The sequence below is a fragment of the Drosophila virilis genome, chromosome 4 (genome assembly GCF_030788295.1).
Source record: "Drosophila virilis strain 15010-1051.87 chromosome 4, Dvir_AGI_RSII-ME, whole genome shotgun sequence".
NCBI lineage: Eukaryota > Metazoa > Arthropoda > Insecta > Diptera > Drosophilidae > Drosophila > Drosophila virilis.
In genome coordinates, this window is record NC_091546.1 from 14,828,247 (window position 1) to 14,849,880 (window position 21,634).

At 41.7% G+C, this 21,634-nt stretch overlaps 1 protein-coding gene across 2 annotated transcripts in view; it reads right to left on the reverse strand.

The window, feature by feature from the left end:
* LOC6628238 (mucin-2) overlaps positions 1-21,634 on the reverse strand; it is a 92,842-nt gene continuing 71,208 nt past the window's right edge. Inside the window, exons 1-6 of one of the 2 annotated variants that reach the window (XM_070209443.1) lie at positions 18,664-19,026; positions 6,843-7,484; positions 5,175-5,510; positions 5,032-5,112; positions 2,515-4,818; positions 1-1,691 (exon numbers count right to left, since the gene is read on the reverse strand). In XM_070209443.1, coding sequence (XP_070065544.1) covers positions 421-1,691; positions 2,515-4,818; positions 5,032-5,112; positions 5,175-5,510; positions 6,843-7,002 — 4,152 coding nt within the window. In that variant the 5' untranslated portion in view covers positions 7,003-7,484; positions 18,664-19,026 and the 3' untranslated portion in view covers positions 1-420. Of the gene's footprint in view, positions 1,692-2,514; positions 4,819-5,031; positions 5,113-5,174; positions 5,511-6,842; positions 7,485-18,663; positions 19,027-21,634 lie in introns of those variants that run through there. The other variant, XM_015172781.3, reaches the window with a different exon arrangement.

Consider the following 21,634-nt stretch of genomic DNA (forward strand, 5'->3'; position numbering starts at 1 on the left):
TGATGACAATTAAGTTTATTTTTCGTGTAGATAAAGGCAAATAATTACTTAAATTTAAAATTAAAAATTAAATTATTAAATAATAATAATATTAGATTTTAAATGCGTTGAAGAAAGTTCAAGTTTGGTTAGATCAAAATAGTTGCAGCGCATAGCTATGTCTATAATACAACTTAATATTAAGTAAATACATAAAACTACAACTAACTTAAATCCTTTGCGATTAGACGACTATACCAAAGAGAGCTTTAAGCCTAATATGCGTGCTAAAAACTAGATGTTAAATGCAAAAGTAAACAGCTAAAATCAAAAGTGGGCAAAATGTCGCTGGTTAAAATTCAGACACATACACAGACACATACACACACACAAACACGCACACAGACAGATGCGAGGGTAGCTGCAGGAGCATTGCTTAAATTAACAGTCTAATGGGCCGCACTTGACGCCCACCTCGGTGCATTTGCATTCCAGACATTGATTGGATAATTCGACTATAATGCGGCCAACGCGATACATGCGACCATAAATGTTGCAGCCGGCTAATTTTAGCATGCCCGTGGGATCCATGAGGCCGTCGCCCGCGCCCCCTCCAGCCGACAAATTGGCATCTGCTGCTCCGGATGCTGCTCCGGCTGGTGTTGCCATTGTTGTTGTTGTGCTGCTGCTGCTGCTCGGCGCGTGCTGATAATGATGAAATTGCTGCGGTCGCTGTTGCTCGGCTAACAGCTGCAACTGTTGCTGCTGCTGCTGCTGCTGCTGGTGTGGTCTTACCTCATAGCTGGTGTCCATGAAGGGCAATTTGTCGAACGGTGACATTAAAAATGGATGCACTGTGCTGGAAGCAATTGTTGCTGCTACTGCTGCTGCTGCTGTTGATGTTGCTGCTGCTGTTGTTGTTGTTGTGGTTGCAGTTGTTGCTGTTGTGCTTATTGTTGTGTGCGGCTTAGCCGTTGTTGTTGTTGTTGTTGTTGTCGACGTCGTAGTTGATGACGTGTTTTTGGTTTTGGTACTTGTTTGCGCTGCGGTGGCCATTGAGTTGTTCCTGTTGCTGCTGTTGTTGCCGTTGTTGTTGCTGTTGCTGCTGCTGCTGGCGGGAGTTCGACGCGTGGCTGCTTGACCTTTGTATCTGGCGGGCTTTGTTGTTATTGTCGTTGGCTGTTGGCGTCTGTTGCCTGACGGTTTCTGCTTCGTTTTATTTCCCTTTTTGTGGCCACGTGTTGCTGTGGGCGTGGCAAGTGGTCGTGCAGTGCTTGTCGCCGTAGTTACTTTTGCGTTTGTTGCTGCTGTTTCTGTGCTGGGCAGCTCGGTTGAACGCGTTGGCAATGTCTTAAAAGGCGGCACTGTGCTACTGTTGCTACTGTGGGCCAGGCTGGGCAGGTTCATGCCCAGGAGCTCATCCAGCAGCTCATCCAGTTTACTGATCTCATTTTTATCTATCAGCGGTGTTTGTTTAGTTTTTATGGTTGTTGTTGTTGTTGGTGCTGTTGGTGTTGTTGATGGCGTAGCTGCAGCTGTTGCCTTGAAGCCGGAAGAGCTGCTGATGCTATAGGTGACACTCTCAACTTGCTGTTGCTGTTGCAGCTGCTCTTGCGTTGGCTTCTTATGCTGTTTGTCCTCGATGAGTGTGTCGAGATCTGGCGGTCTTTCCGTGTGTATTACATCTTTGAAGGGATCTGGCGTTGTGATCTCTGTGATAGGTTCCACAAAGAGCAAGGTAAAGAAATAAATAGTTATAGTTGGAGAGTGTGAGTATATACACAATTGCCAAAGTCCATTTGAAAAGCTTATCTATGCTGGATTTTCGAATGTTTCCGTTTTTGTCCCAACGCACCATGTTTAATAATATGCTCAAAAAAAGAATAAAAAAAAACCTCGAAGAGGATTAAATAAACTAAAGGCACGCGGAACTCGATGCATTGTGCCGAAGTTACATTTTAAAGCCTGTTAAACAGAAAATCTGAATACAAGGTTTCCAGTATTGCGAATGAAATTTTCCAAGCCCACATCGTTATGTGCACTAGTAAAAAATTGAGCTTTTTATAAATCAATCATTCAGTCGAGTATTTGAGAAATATATATTCCAGTCTTAAATAAATAGCAATTTTTTAAGACCACGTCTTAGTGTGCACTAGTGAAACATTGAGCGTTCCATCTTCGTTAATCAATCGGTCATTCAGTCAATCAGTCAGTACAAATATATATCAGCAATATATCTAAACATTTTCGTCTTAAATAGAGAGAAACTGTCCAAGGTCTTAACGTGCTCTAGTGAAAACTTGAGCGTCCCAGCTTCAGAGGCTTGAGCTGTTAATTTTTCATCAATCAAGCAATCAATCAGTCAGTCAGTAGGCCGTCAGCACAAACAGATTTCAGTAGTATATTTAGAATTTTTCGTCTTAAGTAAATAGAAGAATTCATTTTAAATAATCAAACAGGCAACTGCTCTACTCTCAGTTACATCAGGCTCAAGATAATATTTCTATAATGAAAGTAAGTGTCTCAAAATCTTACCGATTGATGCGGTGTCGTTATCTTCCCGTTCTGTCGTTATATCGATAATATGCTGTGTGACATGATAGGTATCGCTCAGAAGAACATTCGATGTCACATGCTCTTGGAGCACTTCTCCATCGATTACCAACGGCTCCTTGGGCATAAAGCCGCCCTCTGTTTCGGTGGGTGGTGAGAAACCGCTGTGCTCGGGCGGTTGCACCACCTGTTCCTTAAAATCATACTTGACATAGCCAGAGCTGCCCTCATACTGGCCGCCCACATGCACCACCGGCTCGGGTGGTGCTACTGCTGCCGGTACTTCCACATTGAATTTGTATTTGTAGGCAGCCTGATCGTTGTGGTTGTTGTAGCTGTTGGGGTGTTGCGGTGGCTCGGCGTAGGGCGAATCGTAATCAATGCCCATTTTATCGGCAGCCAGTGGTTGTTGATAGTAGCTGTGGCTGTTAAAGCTTTCCGATGGTTGGATTTTCGGCGCTGAATCCACCGCATCCGTGGGTAAAAAGGGTATGATTTTTAGATTAGGCAAGCTGGGCGGCAATGTGGGCGCCGTGCTGTCACCGTCATCCAAAGGTTCCGCTTCCAAAATGCTCGGATTTGTTTTGATAATAAGCGGTACAGTGGTGGTGCTGGTGGTGCTAGTGGTGCTGATAATGTACGGTGGTTGTTTATGTTTGATTTGGGGTCTAAAGGTGGTTTTAGGTTTCTGCGTTGTTGTTGTTGTTGTGGGTCTGCTGCTTGTTGTTGTTGCTTGGCTTGTGGTTGTTGTGGTGCGTCTTGTCGTTTTCGGCTTAGCTTTGGTGGTTGTAGTTGTGGGCCTGTGCGTGGTTGTGCTGGTCGCTCTCGTGGTTGTTGAAGTTGATGTAGGTTTAGCTGTGGTTGTTGTTGTTGTTGTTGTTGTTGTGGTGGTGCTGGTGGTGGTGCTTCTGCCGGGTATAGTTCTAAATGTGACTGGCTGTCCGTATTTGCCAGTGACCACTACCATGGGCGGGCTTACTGTCAGATTGGCCAGCTTGGAGTTTATTCGCGTGTGCTGTGGCTTATTGCTGGGCAGTGGACGGAATATGGGTGGTGCATGTGCAATAATTGGTTGTCTAGTTGTGGTTGTTGTTGTGCTAGTGGTGCTGATATTTCCCTCAAGCATGACGGAAAGACCATCATTGAACAGATCAGCTGGCTGTGCAGTGGTGCTAGCCAGTGGATCCTTGGGTCTGGGCCAACCCGCCGCATTGGCAATCGCAATTTGCTGCGCCTCCGCCGGCAGCTCACCCACCGCAATCTCGCCGTCAGCCAAATGATCATCGAAATCATCCGCAATACGTTCAATGCTGCGCACTGTGGTGCTGGGCAGGGATGCCTCAGTCGGTTGGGTCAGTGCAGTGGTGGTTTCCACCAATGCCTCGGTCACCGTTGCGTCGGCCTGGACAAGATCCTCCTCGTCGGGACCCAGCAGTAAGTCTACCCAGGACAAGGGTTTCTTAGCGGTTGTTGACTCCGGAATCGGTTTGGCTGCATGCTCCGTGCTGGTTCCGAGTAGCAAGTCCAGAAAACTTAGCTCTGTGGTGCTGCTCACCTCGGTTGCTGGCAGGTTCGCTGGGGGCTGTGGGGTGGCTGTGCTTGGTAGCCCCACCAGATCCATGTTGTTGGCCAGCATTTGATTGTTGTTGCCATCGATGAACTCCAGACCCTCGCGCAGGGTGTCCAGGATGCTCTTCTCGCTGCTCGCCTGCAGTGCATCTCCCACGGGTGGCTCGGTGGGATGACGATCGAGCGGATAATGTTCGGCCATGGTATTTTGCGGCATCAGCACAGAGGCTGCCGCAGCCTCCGCCTCCTGCTCCTCCTTGCCAAAGAGCAGATTGTAAAGATTGAATTGGCGCGAGCTCTGCGAGCGTCGATAGTCCCGCTGGCTGCCGCAATCATAGCTGGAGGGGCAGCACTGGCCCTTGGGCACCACCGGGATGCAGTTCTTCAGCGCCGGCGCACACTTCTTGGGCGCACAACGTCGCGTGCCGCGTATGCAGAAGCATATGTCGCACGGCCTGTCCGCATCCGAGCGCATCTTCTGGCCCTCCGCGTAGAACTGGGCGCCCACGGTGCAGCCCCGATTCCGCTGCAGTCGCTGCGACATGCGCTGGAAGTGCTTGTTCGAATTCTTGCGATAGCGCACCTCCTGCGATGATTTACCCGATGTCTTGCTGCTGCAGTCGTAGCGCACTGGGCAACAGGTGGAGTCGACGAAAATGGGCTTGCAGCCCTCCACAGGCAACATGCACTTGGGCTTGACGCACTTTTCGGTTCCGCCTGAAATGGGAGGAAATAGTAGGTGTCAGTAAAATGTTCAGTTGGTGGGATTCTTAGATCTTATTAACTAGTCCTCAAACATACTGTTTTCAGTTATTGTTACTTAATAATTGCGTATACTATTCCGACTTTCTGTTCGCAATAATATCCTCACTTGATTCCTTTGCATATGGACAATTTCTATTCCCTAAACCCTTGTTGTCTTTCACTTACCAATGCAATAGCAATAGCTGCATAGATTCGATGAGGACATGGCCGATCCGGACTTGTACACTGTTCCATTCTTTACGCACACTAAAACAAGAAGTTCCTTGGTTAAATGAATCGAATTATTTTTAGATTTTATATACGCTTACCAAACAAGTCAACGTCGGAGTCATCCGAGCGTCTCTGCAGCATGTTGTCATTGACCACACGATCGATGGACTCCCGCTCATAGTGATCTAGGTAGGCGATGATGCGTCGCTTGGTGGGTATCTTATAGAAGGCATCCAAGCGGGCACAGGAGAGGTAGGGACAGCAGCTGTTCTTCTTTTGAACCACCACACAGCCACGTGGCGGCGGCATCGGCATCTCCGGGCATACTTTCAGGCGACAGACGAGAGTCTTCCGATTGCACTGACAATTGAGGCACTTCTCCATGCTGGGCACCACCGATTTGTCCGCATACCAGGTGCCATTGTGATGACAGCCTGCAAGGCAGAAAGGCCAGAAAGAATACGAAAAATGAGTTTCAAAATGCTAAGGATTTATTCACACAAAGTCGAAAAACAAAAACACAAATGAGTTGATACTCTGTGCTATCTGCTTGAACTGGTTATCCGTTAGAATTCGATCCTATTGATCCATGCAGTAGCGATTAAATAGTTTCTGCGGATCGGCATAGTAGGAGGGAAAAGCGGCGCCAGATTTCATCATCTCAGGTGAGGCACCATAGCGGTACAGCTTTTTAGCGTGCGACTTTTTGTGCTGTGTAGGCTTTTGCTCCTGTTGCTCCCGCGGCTCATGAGTCTCGCCAGACTCGGCTGGCATCGCTGGGGGTAGCCACTGTGGCTGTGACTGCTGTTGGGGCAGCTGTTCCCTGCCCCACAGCGTCCAGTCGCCGGACGGCACGGGCTGCTGCAGCAGATAAGGTTGCACATGATTGCCCTGGGGACTGGTGACTACGATGAAGGCCTGTGCCGGTGCCATGGACGGCATGCTGAGTACACTGGTGGCCATCGTATTAGGCACTATGCTCTGTTGCGGTATGGGCAAGTAAACGGTTGTCTGATAGGGCATCTGCTCCTGTCCCAAATGCACATTATACTTTTGTGCCCACATATCAAAATACCGATTGGGTTGCATTTACTTTATCTTAACTACAACTCTTAAAGTAAATATAGAATTTTTGGGCTTAAGCGATTTGTTTTCAAGCTATAGAACGACGATGTGAAATGTGCGGAGTTTTGAATAGTTTCGAAATTTATTGCATAACAATTGATCAGAGCAAAGCTCACTAAGCTCAGCTGAGTATTTAGCAGTTCGAATATTATTTTAAGAAAATATCTAAAAATTCGAAAGTCTTTGTTTTATGAAAGTTTGAAAATTCCCATAAAAAACAGTTTTCATATAGGAAAATAAACAGTTAAAAAATAGAACTAACAAGATATTTCCATTAAGAATCTGATAAAGATATGCAAGCGTTTTTTTTATGTCAACTTGGAAATGGCTCTAACCTAAGCTATTCCTTGTTTTTTTTTATTTTAAATTAGCTTGCATTGTATTTATGATGTACATTATTTTTATCCTAACGCTATTTACAATTGCTATCAATATCTGAATATATATTTTATTATCTTAATTGATTTCCTAAGAAAACGTTTTAAAAATTAAATTGAATTTCCGAATGAAAACTTCGAGCTAAGCTAGTTTATGTTGGGCTAACTAGCACATACTTAAAACCAATTTAAAGTTATATTTCTTGTCTATTGTTACCACAGTTGGGCATGTTTTTGTTGTTTGTTTCATGCATCGTAACTCACCTGTATTCTGCGTGATGAACGCATCCAACTGTGCGGGCAGCACAGAAATTAATGCCACCGATAATATGCTGACTAAGCGTAGCGTCATCTTTGTTTCTCCTACCCCGCCCGCTACTACTGCTCCTCCTCCTTCTCCTTCACCTCGGGTCGTTGCACGCATGAATAATGCAAAAGGGGGCAGCTTCAAGCCCAACTCTAATTCCGACTGCGACTCCCAAGTTCGACTTGCACTTGAAGTGTGGCTCCAGTGCGGGCTCTAGCAGCGGCTGCTTTGTGATTCGACTGTCTCTGGGCAACAACTGGTCTGGCTCCAGATCCCAGTACCCAAGTCCAGGTCCAGCTACAGCTGGGGTCGTGTCTAATGCGTGAAATGTGTGTCACGCAGCAGCAACTTTCCAATGACAAGCGAATTGAAGCGTCTGCCGGCAACTGGTGGCCAGCGCATGCTCAGCTCATAAGCCGAATTCAACCAGATGGAATTACCCGCACAATGGTCGCTATGCCATCGAACAGCACTTGGCAAATGATACAGGTTGCTAACGCTGTTGTTGTCCCTCTTGTTGCTGTTGTTGTTGCCAAAGTTCTGCCACACTTTTAATGAAGCATTTACCAAAGAAATTTGTTGACGCCGTTTATTGTTAGCTGTAAGACAACGAAACCACAAAAAAAAAGTGATGTTAGAGAGCGGGATGACAGTCAGGTGAGTGGACTGCCTTATAAGTACTCCATATAGTTATTATAATGGCATAATAAGTGGACAGCTCAATTTGGGTAAAGCAACGACCGCTTTCAGCTGTGCAACGCTCGAAACCATCTGAAAAATTGAGATAAGCATCTGAGTTTTTGGCATTTCGTGCTTTATCTAGGCATTTTGTAGAAACAACAAATATTGCGTACGCTGGTTTTCTCTAAAGCAAAGGCATTTCAAGTGAAATGCGTTTAGTTTCACATTTTGGACTTATCACATAAAATAGTTGAGCGTAGCTAAGCTATTAGCATACTCTTGATTTTGGTTTATATGCCCGATGAATATGCCTGCATTCAATTTAGAACCCAGTCGTATTGCCAACCTGGAAATATGAATACTTTACGCTCTCGCGAGCATACGACTTTCTAGTTCTGCTTTGGCCTCTATTCGTAAACGTTTGCAATGCTTAAGAAATGCATACACAATTTAGTGAGGTATTATTCCAAATAATTTTAATATGTAAATAGATAGAATGAAAAGGGAATAATAAAATATATTTAAAAGATCGCTGCTTCTATATTTGAATATTAATTTTAGATAAAAGGGCAACATCGTTTCTTGAATACATGTTTTTACTTATTTTAAGCAAAATCGAACTAAATTCATTGAAGTTTGCATTTCATTCCTATTCCTATTTATTCCCCATGCACTGCTCTGTTTATCACTTGTCCGGCACTTAATACACTTGCACTATTATTGAAAACTTGATGGGTTTGTTTACATTTAGCATGTGTTTCCCCTCATACACTAGAGCACACAGACATAAATTAACAAAGCAAATTGGCACATAGAGTCAAAAATAGGGCAGATAATTATGGCAAACAATCTATCTCAGTGGAAACAGCATATTAATTAAATTCGCAGCTGAATTCTAGACACGAACCGCGGCTATAAATAATAACAATCAACCAAAAATAAAAGAGAAACAGCTTTAAAATAGAAGATGAAATAAAAGAAAAACAACAACAAACAGAAACTGGTACCCAGAATCAGCACAGCATCAAGAACCACTCACACTCGGACGTGTCTTGGTTTCCCAGTTGCATGCGAAAAGCCCAAACAAACAAATAAACCAACGTGAAAATCAAACAACGCCACAGCAAATGGCGGTCATTGCCAGTGAAAGAGCCAAAACGACGTCTTCGACTTGTCCAGAACGAAAACACGAATCGCAGCACTCGTCAGTTGCATGCACCACTGCATCCACTTTCATTGAGAACGTGATTAGCAGAGCAGAGCTCGACAAACTTGCATGCAAATGCAGAACATGACACAAGGAACATCGTGGATGCTGTGTGTTCGCCATAACGAAACTGGGATACCCTAACCGAATCTAGTGACAACTAGTAGTGGATATTTACCATACACATATCTACAATGTTACCTTACGAACGGGTGCAACGGGTTAGCCTTGTAATGGGTTTGACAGAGTTGTCGTCTTTTTAATTGACATTAAATACGTCCAAGAGTTTAGAGTTGTACTCAGCACACCGTGAAAACTTAACAGAGCTGTCACCTTTACAATAAATTTAAAAAAAAAACTAAGAGAAAACCCATGTTACTAAATAAAGAGTTGTAATTGCGCAATTCTGAGAGCTGCTTCTTAGCACCGGCATGCTGAGCACGAAATTCAGGGTTTGAACTCCTGTGAAGACATAAATTGTGTATATGCGATAGTTTTAAACAGACTGACAGGGTTGTCAAACACAAAAAAGTGGTTACGCGAATGAAAATATTAAGTCAACTCATGTTGAAACAATCAAATATATATATGTATTTTGTGTGTAACAAGTCGCTCGAGTAGCCTGGCATGCCCACTTAAAATGACAGAAAGTGCGACATGATCAAGAAGTGCGCTTAATTGGAGCTCTCATGCCATGGTGTTCGTACATAGAAAAAAGACTCGGCTGATGCGGTTCGTTCTCATGACAAGTTTTAATCAAGCTATTATCTTAATGTCAAGCCTCTGAACTGGCGCACTGCGATCTAAGCTGAAACTTTCACGCTACCAGTTAAAGCTAAAATTAAAGAAACAACAACAGCAAACGAAGAAGTTTCAGTTTCACACAATAAATCACTGCAGTTGACTTTTATTTTTGCCTGTTTTGGGTTTTGTTAATTGAATTCACTTGGCGCTTATTTGCATGCCTCGAGCGCGTACTTGGCCATGAAAAGTTGGTAGAATTCCCCCCAAACCAACTTAGTTTGATTTGTCTGTGGAAGAGGCACTCTCTTACGTTCTCTCTTAAGCTGCCAGTTCTCTTTCTCTTTCAACCTTAAGAGAATTTCGTTGCAGAGCGAAGTTAGTTGTTGGCCTAGGGCCTAAAGCTGGTGAGCACTTAATTTGGCACTTTCTTTGCGTGAAAATTGCAGCTGGCAGCTGTTGAAAAGCTACTGGAAAACTCAATCAACTTAATTACAGCTCTTTAGGGCGAGTTATATTACAAAAGAATTGTGAAGAATCGTAGTTACAATTAAAATGTGTATTCGGAACGTGTGCATAAAGCTCATAAATAAATAACAGTTATTACGAGTTATGAGATACAAAAGTCTCCCTCCAAAATCAAAGCCAAAGCCAAAGAAAGCTGATTTCTGCGGCTGTGGGAGCAATTGTCTTACCCGAGAGTGTGTCCAAGAACTCAAGCTCAACTTCATAACGGGGCCAGCAATTACGCCCCAACAACATAATTTTTGTCAAAAGCTACACTGCGAGAAATGCTAGACAAATTAATAAAGCAATTAATTTTGATTATGTCTTGACTTGGTTACCCGGCGAAAGTGGCAAATTAAGCGCCTCGGTTCGGCTCGGTTTATTATTTTAGGAAATTTGAACTTAACTCATAATTTCTGCAACCCAGTTTCAACGTAGTTAAGATTTTGGCAGCTAGATTTGGGTACCTAGTTAGCCAAATTGAGTGTTCAGTTTAAGAATTTAAGTCTTGACAGAAAGATTTTACAATGGGTTTTAATTGTGGACTTGAGAATGAGCATTGAGTGTGAGTTATTCATTAAGGCGCTTGCTTTGGAGAGTGAATAAAAGCAGTTTTAAGATATTTCAAAAATGTTGAAAGCTTTAATGGGAAATCAAGGTAAGCTACAGAATGCGGTTCTAGCCATATATTAGAACGTAATTGTGGGTTCAACTAAATGAAAGATTCGAAAGCACATTAAAGCTTCAGGGAAGCTTTTAAATGATGATGTAGAATATGCCAATAAATGAGCTTTCAAATCACATTAAAGCTTTTGAAAAAACGCGTTGTAAGCACATAAAAACTTTTATAAAGATCCTAAGCTGTATTGATTGAAGCCGAGCTTATATTTATTGAGCAAAATGTCTCATACATTGACCAATTTTGGTGTCCATCATTTAGCTATGCTTCTTTGGAGCCACCAAAGAAATCAACCCAGTTAACTGCAGCTTTGTTAGCTGTGCCATATACCAATTCACAAATCTTTAGCTTAGGAAGACGCATAACTAAATGAAGACAATGCACAGACAATGCTTCTTCAGTTGTGATATCTAAAAAAATAGAAAAAATAGATTGAAAAAACTTGCAGAGCAATAAATTCTAAAGTGCGACATCAATTCAAGGCAATAAATTAGCTATTGAGCACTTGTGTATCTTGTATCTGACAGATACGTTTGTTGTTGCTGCTGCTGCAAACGATTCGCTTGACTATTTGACACAGTGGCAACGCCCCACTGACAGATTTTTGTGTCCCGCTTTTGGGCCATATTATTTTTTGGGGGGCTCTGCACTGAATTTGGACTTGGACTTCAACGTTGATTTGTGAAAGGCGCGCAACTGGGCTGCAATCTGGGCCTCGAATCTGCCTCAATTGGCTACTGGGCATATTGCGCGCGTTCTAACTTATAATTTGTGGCAAAAACTTTCACCCAGGCCGAGGCAGAGATTATGTAAATCTGAGCCAAGATAATAATAGAGCCTATATTTTCACTTTTGCAAATCGAACGCGGGCATTGAAAAACGGAAATCGAAATCCAATTGACTGAATGAAGTGAGTAGCATACGAATCAAGTGAATAATAAGTAGAGAACTCGGCTAGTAGAGAATTCTCTTGTTGTTATTCTTTAATGGCCATTTCTAGCTGGGCCATTTCATACCGAGTGAAACTTGTGCCAGTTGTTGTTGCTGCTGCTTTTTGTAGTGTGCCAAAAGAATTTGTAGCCCACGCGTGCTCACAATTTTGGCCAGATTGACCATTACGAACAACACCTGGCCATAAAAGAAGCGTCAGCTTGTGGGTACATTTAGCTTCATGTGTGGCTTCCTAAACCTATAGTATATTCTGGACACACACACACACACGCAAACAAACACACAGCAGCAAGTTGAAGTCTCAGGCATTTTACACAGCGCGCAATTTTCATGTCGAACTCACAATTGATGAGACTCTTGCCTGACAGACAGCCTGTTCCACTCGCCCGCTCTCTTCTTCACAGTGTACAGACAAATGCCTGTCATTTGTTGGCAGGCAAACATAGGTACCCAGCTGCCCCCCTTGGCACTCCCTGCCCCTCGACAGTGCCTACCATAATCAATCCACACGGCAGCGGCAGCGGCAGCTTCACGTTCCAAGTTATTAAAGCCGCGAGGGCTCAATAAATGGGCGTCGTTTATGCACCTCATCATCAGCGATTGCAGTGATCGGCATCGAATACTTTTTGCAGCTCTTTTTTTTACCTTCTTTCTTCTTGTTTCAGTTTTTTAGGTTTTTTATTTTTGCCAAGCGGAAGTTGTAAATGAAAAAAAGAACAAGAACGCGCTAAGCTTAAATACGCACAACGAACAGTGCATGCCCTTACAAAGAAGAGTATTTGCATGGAAGATTTTCAGATGAAAAATATCTAGATGGAATTCTCACTAATTCTCACATGCAAGTAGAATGCAACACGCTGAGTGGGAAAAAAACAAGAATTCCTAGAAACTTGAGTCAATTACTAATTGAGAATGGGGAAATTTAAATTAAAGTGATGCGTGCAGAAAATTATGAGTGGGAATTCCAGGCTTGAAGGGAATATACAATACATCTTACAGCTCGCAATATACATATGTGCTCAATCTTAAGCAGTCTTTGGCACGTCACAATAGTTAAGGGTATATAAATATTAAAATATTAAATAATATTTATTAATAAATAAATATAGCATGTAAAAAGTATTTCATATATATTACTTCACATAGATAAATCGACTGTCAGAAACATTTGGATATTAGTTAAACTGTTTCTAGGCTTACACAAACGGGGCCTAATCTTTATTTGTTTTCAACTTAGGCTTGAATTCCAACTTATCTGCCAAGGAGCAATTCTCCAATCTCTGCAAGACTCATGACAAATTAAGTGTGCCCCCCACTATGCTGTCATAAATGCAATTAAGTAAATTATTATTATTATTTTTCACAAACTTGCCTTCTTTTACAAAGCTCTTGTTCACAGTCAGCGCTTGACATAAAACCTAATTGAATTTCTGTGATAAGTTCGATTTACAAATCGGTTGCTTCAGTTGTTAAGTTGAGCGTGGAACGAGAGTAGAAATATTTATGCAATGGCTGATTGTCTGTGCTTGGCACGTGTTCTGTTTAATTAGCTGTCCATAGGGCTGGGCGCAGCGTTGAGAGCTGCAGAGCTGGCCTGTATATGGCCAGAGTCTGAGCCTAAGCTGGGCAGGTGAAAGTCGGCAGGTAAATGAAATTAGAACAACTGCACGACAAAGCGATTGCAATGGAAAGGTACTCAATACAAAGTGCTGGACCCGCACACTCACACACACACACACACACACCAGCATACACCTTTCACAGAGCTAGTCAAGTTCTAAGCCACATTAAGTACCAGAGCATTAAGTTCATTGGCCATTTTCAGCTCTTGCCATAAATTTGTCTGTCGCTTTGTACTGGGTCATTAAGTCCAATTGTTGTTGTTGTGGCTTCTTTTGACTTTGACTTTAAACAGTTCGTGATTCGCGTTCGCATTATAATAAAATTGTCAACCTGACAGCTCCGATTAATATAGACTTCAATTTGGCAAAGCATAAATCATGACCGAACCAACACAAAACAAAAGACTTAGAACACAAACTTGGCCTCTAGTCGCCATGTGAATATAATGATGCGACTTGCGGCCAAGTTGCAAGCGAGCTCTGTAGCCAAAGCCAACGACCCAATCGCTGCCTCAGGTAGCTGCCACAACTCTTCTTCTGCTGGCGGCAAACTTGTTTGGACTTTTATTAGAATTCAGTTGGCTTGTGGCTGGCTGGCTTCTGGCCAACGAAACAATGCATTATCAAAATGCAAGCAAAGTTTCCCAGCCTGAGCTCCATTTACCCTTTTTTAATGCAAATTCGCACGAATGTGTGTGCGAGTGTGTGTGTGTGTGTGTGTCTTGTGCAGTTTCCGGGCACATTTGTCAACTCGACTTGTAAACATGGCCAAGAGCCGTTAGACAAATGCCATTTGGCTAACCAAATTTGCGTGCCAGGCAATTTTATTATCGACTGCTCCTTAGTCCGTAAATGGTATTCGCAGACAGTTCTGATAAATAACTGACAGTTCTTCCTGAGTTGTCGCAGCCCGCTTAGGAGAAAACAAACAACAATTATTGCTGTGTACTTACAATTTATGGAGTACCAACAACTTATTGGGGTCTGGAGGGTGTTTATGTTAAATATTGTTGGAGTTTCCTATAGCTTACATAAAAAATCTGATTGTGTCTGTTCTATTCTAGAATTTACGCTCCTTTGAAATCTCAAAGCAGAGCCTATATTATGTCAATACACATTTAAATACTATATTTTATATAGTCAGCATTAGTTAATGATAGTTATTATCACACTATAAAGCTAACATCTTAAATGCTAAGAAATACGATAGCCTGCGGATAACATGTATTCTACTCCTGTTGCTCGAACTCCCTTTTTCAGTTTTTTGAGGTATCACCTAAATAACGCAACTTTACAGACTGGCGATTATTTGTCTATGAATTGAACTCTTTTTAAATTTATAATAAAGGACTTAGTTCCATAATATGTTTTATAATACAAATAAATATTGTTTCTTTTTGAATTGTATTCTCTGTTCCATACTTTGAAGAAGAGAAAATGAGCTTAGCAGATAATGGAATAGATAAGCATATGCTTGAATTTCTTTATATCTTATCTTTCATAGCCTATATAACTCAAATTTGATTGCACATATAATATATATCGATAACAGGTAGACTATATGCTTGTGACCCAAACCGTGCAGCATATAGAAAAATAATTCTTTTCTCTACTCTGTAGCTGCAGCGCCTCTTGATTTATATCTACACGTTGCATGCACCTGGTTGTCATCTCTTCCGCTCTCTGTTACAGCACAGCGTCTGGCTGCGCACTCGCCTGGAACTGTGCATGCAGTCTTAGCTAGCTTCACTGCCAGCCAAGTTGTCTTGGCCAGTTCCTTAGAGTAGACGAGTGTGTGTGTGTGTGTGTGTGTTCGAGTGTGCGAGTGTGTGTGTTGCTGATGCTGTTTTGATAGCTAAACAAAAAAGAACTGCAGACAACAGACCCTCGCCTCATATGGCAAACTAACTCTGCCGTTTTTTAGTTTTTTTGCTTCAATATCAGATTACGTGCGACTCTTCTATATCTTTCGTTCGGGTTTCGGTGTGCTTTTGTGTTGGGGCCTTTTAGGCATATCAGATGTGGCTGCAACCGAGCTGCCGCGGCTCGGTTGCCAAAAAGGAGCTTTGCCCAGCATTTGGCTGCAGCTGACCTTGAGGTAGTGTTTTTGTTGCGCCACGCCCCCTAGAGACAGTCTTTTTTTTGCCTATTTTACTTTTAGTGCACTCAAGCTCAAAGATTGGGCATGCCGGCAACTGCTACACTGCGAGAAAAAGCGGTACATGCTAATGTGACTGGGATAGAGTTTCGATTAAATCAAATTTAAAACTTCTTGAGGCATAAAACGCTCTCAATTGCAGTAGAACATTTACTCCAATTAAAGTTTGTCAGTTTTAAAGTTGTTTCTTTTTCATAATTACTAGAAATATTTTTTTCATTAAGAATTTCTTTTACAGTGAAAGAAAGATTAACAATCTTTATTTTTTTTTTTTTACCGCCCGTTGCCCGTCTACTATTAAATTAATGATGCTGCTTCCTGCCAGGCTGCCAGGCTGCCCGTCTTTGCCCTACCCCAGTTCCGCCAGTCAATTGCTGGCAATTAGCAAATTCTGCGCTCTAATGTAACGATCCTACTAACTAACTAACTAACTGACTAACTAAGCCAAGCAACTATGTAACCAACACAAATGTCTTTCACATTGGGATTTTTATAGCTTCCGCTTTGCATTATCAAATATTATTGAAGCGGTTGTTGTTGCGGTTCTTCTTGTTGTTGCTGCCGCGGATTGCATGTTGTCACGTTAGTTGCTGCTGTTGCTGCTACTTCTACTTCTTCTAGTTGTGGCTATAAAAATAAGAACCCTTTCAGTGCGCGTCAGCAATCAAATGATGATCATTAAGAGGCAGCTGTAATCATAGCAGCAGCAGCAGCAGCAGCAGCAGCAGCAACTGGTTGCCGCTTTGTCAACACCAACAGCAGCAGCAGCAGCAACAATAATGAAACGGTAATTTCTGTAAAGATTACCGTGAACATTTTCACTCATTGCCAATGCAACCTACATTTTCACATGCTCCTCCACACACACACACACACACACTCGCACACTCGAGTTTGTGGAAACCCTTTTGTTTGGCTTCCAACTGTTGACGTCTTTCAAGTCAAGCGCTGCCGAGTGCGTTTCTTAGCCGCATTCTGTGTCCATTGTAACGGCTTTGATTAGTCTTAGAGAGTCTGCGCGTCGTATCTGGCGTCGAACTTTGGAGTCGTCTCTGGCCACACAAAACTCGGGAGACTCGCGAGCTCAACTTTTGTCGTCAACGTCGTCGTCGTCGCCGTTGGCTGCTGTGGCCCACTGATGCCAAACACAGTTTGTTTTTGTCGTCTTCTTATGGCGCTGTCGGCACTTTTAACAGTTAAATGCTTAGTTTACATCATTAGCATTAGACAGAAAGAGAGAGAGAGAGAGAGAGAGAGAGAGAGAGCGCAAGAGAGACGGCGAACTGTGTTTGCAGTTGCTTTCAGCTTTTCTGCTTTGCATTTCCCTCTAATAAATACGAAATTTCTTATGACCTTTTTTTTCTCTTGTTTTTTTTTTTTGTCATCGTTTTTTTCTAAAGCCGTTTGACGTTTTTTTAATTACCTGGCTTATTATTTAATTTTGTGGATGTTCGCGCAGATTCTGCATGAATGACAGTGGGTATATTTGGATATTATCATTATTAAAATGAATCGTATTTGAATACTGCTTAGAATTAATTCAAATTGTTTTGATTTATTTAAGTATAATTTGTAATATTTAACTTTCGATCTACATGCTTAAAGCACCATGTTTTCAAGTCTTAAATTTGTTTATTCATTATTTAAATGAACCGTATTTATTGTTTGGATTTTCATTTGAATTTCAGCTCGATTTGCTGTTGTGTTTAACTTCGATCTACTTTACATCCCATGTTGTTTTAAGTCTAAATAGGTCCGAATACTTTATGAACTAGAGGAAAATGTAGCATATGTAATGTGTCACTTGTGCTTGAATACAATATTTTTATAAAACAAGAACTCAAAAATGATTAAGATATTCAAATTTGGACAGCTTAGTCCCTGATTTTTTCAAAGCTAAAAAATAAAAATGTCAAATAAAGTAAGGTCCAAAATAGTTCATTAAATCCTTAAGGTAATATATGTAAAGCTTTTGAAAATTCCAGAAAGTCGTGAGAGCTCCTTGTTATTTGTGTGTGTGTGTCTAGCCCAGCTGTATTTCTTAGGCTGCACTATTTGCCCTGGCTATTAGTCACTTCAGAGGCGGGCAGCGGCTGCTCGGCAAGTCCAAGTTCGTTGCCTAAGTCGTTTGTTTTCTTCGACATTTTTACAACTGTGGCTGTGTGTGTGCGTCTGTGTGTGTGTTTGTTTGTCTGAGTGCAGCGAAGCGCATCGTTTTGGCTGTCGTTCTGCGTCTCAATTATTTATTTAACTTGCCACCCGGCACCGGGTTCTATTAACATTGTAAACAATACCGTTAACACGCCACAACACGTTGCACAAACATTGCCAGAGAATTTTTGCCAAGTTCAGTTGTGTGGCAAATGCCGCAAAGTGCCGCAACCCAAGCGAATGAGCCAGCGACTGCATATTTTAGCCAAGCGAATTTCAGTGCCCCCCTTCCCTCACCGACAAGCAGCACCCCCTCCCGACAAACCCACAATGCAGCTTGAATATTTTTCCTCTATATTTGTGTGTGAGTGTTGTTTGTGCAACGCAACCGCAAAAAAAGAAAGAGTTGTTGTCTTCGTCGCAAAGAACATAGAATACCCTACTAAATATCAGGCTTGTGGGCTGACAGATATGTGAAAAAATATTTATCCAAGATACCTTGAAAAATATATATATATTTCCAGACAAAAGCTTATTTCCCGACAGATGGCCCCTACAGAAATATATGATATAGTGCTCCGATATAGACGAAATTTGATGCTTGGGTGAGAAGCCTTGTAGAACTTGAAATATAAAAAAGCTTATCAGACTAATGACAGCTATATATATGACGATGCCCGCCACAAAAAATTAACATGACTGCGAGAGAATATATATGATATATGAAGAACTGTAGATGTCTTCTGCTATGCGTTGCACATTTCATGGCATAATTAAAATACCCTCTGAGAGGGTATAACAAGGAAAGACGACAGCAAAAACTGTGAGCTGAAATGCGACCACGTCGCGAGCGTAGAAAAACTCGCGGAAAACACTTATTAAATTTCAGCATTTTGCATGCCAAAAACAAAAAAAGAAAAGGAAAAACGCAGAAGAAAGAAAACCGCAGCGAAGAATTTTCTTTAGCTAGTTGTTGTTTTTTTTCTTTCTAGACATTGTCATGCTAATGAGTGCGTCAGCTCTGTGGCTCCTCTTAAACTCTAGAGAACCCCTGAAGAGGGGTTCCCAAAAGTTCACATACCTATGAAGTTCTTTGTGTTGTTGTTGTTGTTGATATTATTTATCCACTTGTGTGCTGGCCATTAAGTTTTATTTGCTTTTCGTTTGGCTACTTTTATTTTTTATGTTTTTTCTTTTGGAATTACCAAAACAATAACAAAAAAGTTGCAATTGTGCGTTTGGATGTTTGTTTTACTTTGCTGCAGTTCACTTCACTTTAAGGTTCTCTCTTTTTCTCTCGCTCTGTTTCGTTCTCATCCTTTGCCACTAGATCATAGAGTTTTTTTTTATTATTTTATTTATAAGTTAAGCTTTGCTTCTTTCTTTTACTTTGCTGCTCGCTGCTCGTTCTGAACGCGTCGCGTGCTGTCCACTAACTGAGGTCCCCAACGTGTTGGCGCGTTGCTTTTAAGAAAAGCGACCCCCAAAGAAAGTTGCAACCATACAAAATTGTTCTGCTCGCCAAAGATTCTTGTTTGAAAGCTGCTACGAAAAAGAGCGAGATTGAGAGAGAGAGAGAGAGAGAGAGAGAGGGAGAGAGAGAGAGTGCGAGACTCTAACTACGTAACTTAAGAGCGTGATGTTTGTTTTGTATGCAGTTAATGTGGGAGTTGTCATTGAACAGGCTTTAGAAATTGTTCCTGCTTTGCTTTAGTTTTAAGTCCAAAGCTTAAGATTTACTTAACTTGTAAGATCAGTATAAGAATACGTAATACATATATAAGCTGTGCTAAGATTTATAAAATGGAAGGGTCGCTATAATGAATATTAATTTATATCGAAATATATTTATTATTATGTAACGAAATATACAAGCAAAAAAGTAGAAATAAAACAATATTTTTCATCAGACAATCAAATTTTTTTATAAGGAAAAAACCAACAGGCCACCGACTGATCTTAGCCCTTCCTAAGTAAAAACTAACCAAAATCTTTCAGTTGCTCGAGTAAAATATTTTTACTACAATGCAACTAGATAAGCTATATAAATATTAAAAATAATTCGATTTTTTGTGATAATCATGTGTCTTCCCCCACCCTTCTCCCCTCACTCTCCTTCTTTCTCTCTCTTTCGCCGTCTCAGACTCATTGTAAAATTGTTTTCCAACCGCAGTGCAACCACATCTACTGCCTTTGCCTAGATCTTTGCAATGCGAAGACCAAAAAAACCCATAGAGCACACGCAGAGCAGTCATGAGTTTGGGGTTGGGGCTTTCAGAGGCCGACAATGTAGCGCCGCAAGTAAACAAATGCCAGGCATTACTCCCATTACTCATAATGGCAGCCCGTTGCATCCTTATGCTCAGACTCATCCTCTGATTCCCATCCTTGGCGGCGCACCCGCCCAATGCTCTGCACAAAAGCTGTTTAAGAACCGAACGATTCATAACACAAAAATGGCAAAAGGCATGGCAAAAGTGGGTACGGAGGAGCAGAATGAGGAGGCTGACAGAGGGTTCGCCCTGAGCTGACCAACTGGCGAATTGGCTGACCGGCTGACTGACTGAATGACTGGTTGTGCCTGGCCAGTGCCTGGTCTGTGTTTGATCATCGTCATCATCGTCGTCGTCTTCACGATTGTCGATCGCATTGAAGATTTTGTCTGGCATTGTTTGCTGCCGTCCGCTGTCTTTGTCTTTGGCTGGGAGGATGCTCAAAACTGCGACGATTTGTTCCTCTTCACTGTCTGGGCATGTGGCTAAGGCGTGTCTCTGGCCGCTGCTCGTGCGCTCTGCCAAAATATATAGAATGAAATATTTATCGCCATTAGAGCCTGATTAGCTGCGGGGCGTGTTGTTGTCGTCGTCGTTGTTGTTGTTTTTGTTGCCGAGTAAGAGTTTCTTGTTGTTCATTTTTGCTATTTGGCAGTTGTGCACTTAATAAGATTTAGCTCTGATTGAAATTTGATATGTTCATTCAATTATGTTTCAACTCGCGTTCCCAGCGTGTCAATAAACTCATCTCACCTCGCCCCGCCCGCAGCCAATTAGTTACTTTGAGCGGACAATACAGATTGGTTAAGGGGCAACTATATACAAGCATGTCATCTAGAGCTGTTCTATCGAAAGTGCTTAAGTTATGTAGGGAGTAAAAACAATAATCATCGAGAGCTGCTGTGGCTGGAAACTATCGAGTTTTCAGTCATGATAAAATAATACCAAGTATAAGCAAATATATCACCCTATCAAGGCAACAAACTGAGCCCAGCAGTTAGTCATACTTAAATTTATGAGAATCGAGTCAGGTATTAGTTTATATACATAGGGTATTACATAGGGTATTATTCGACCTTGCTGAGTTTATCTTAAAATCTCTTCCCAAAACTCAGCTCATTTCAACAATACTTTTTAAAACTCAATATGTTTCTCCTATTTCGACTTAGCTAAGTTTACAACCTTATACTTATTGGTATACACTGCTTGCCTACATGCCTTTTCTCTTTTTACAAGCAAGCAGTGCACGGTTTGCGTTAACTGCTTGCGCGGCCAAATGTCGGTTGGATTTGAATATTTTGCAGCTTATGCAAATTCGCAACTCATTTAATATGCAAATTACAAGTTAATTGCCGCAAATGGAAAAAGTTTGCGCGTCAACAAAATGTCAGACCTTAAATAACAATGTTCGCAGTGTTTACTTAGCCGTACGCATTTACATAAATATTCTCGACTATTTACATAAATGCGCTTCTTTTAACTGGGCTAAGTACAAAAAAACAAAAAAAAAAACTTTTGCTGCAACAACTTTGACAATATACATTTGGCAACGCAGTAGACGCTGCGTCATTCGCCATTTGCCATTTGCCACTTGTAAAATTTCTTTTGTTCTTATGTAAAACTTTTGCATTCCTCATTTTTAAGCGCAAATTTTTCAATTCACAATTCCAAGTTCCGTGATTGTTGTCGCTGGCGCTTTGACGCCTGTTTTCCGCCATCTAAAATATGTTACCAGCTAAAGCCAAAAAAAAAATACATTTAGGGGTAAGTAATTCTCTG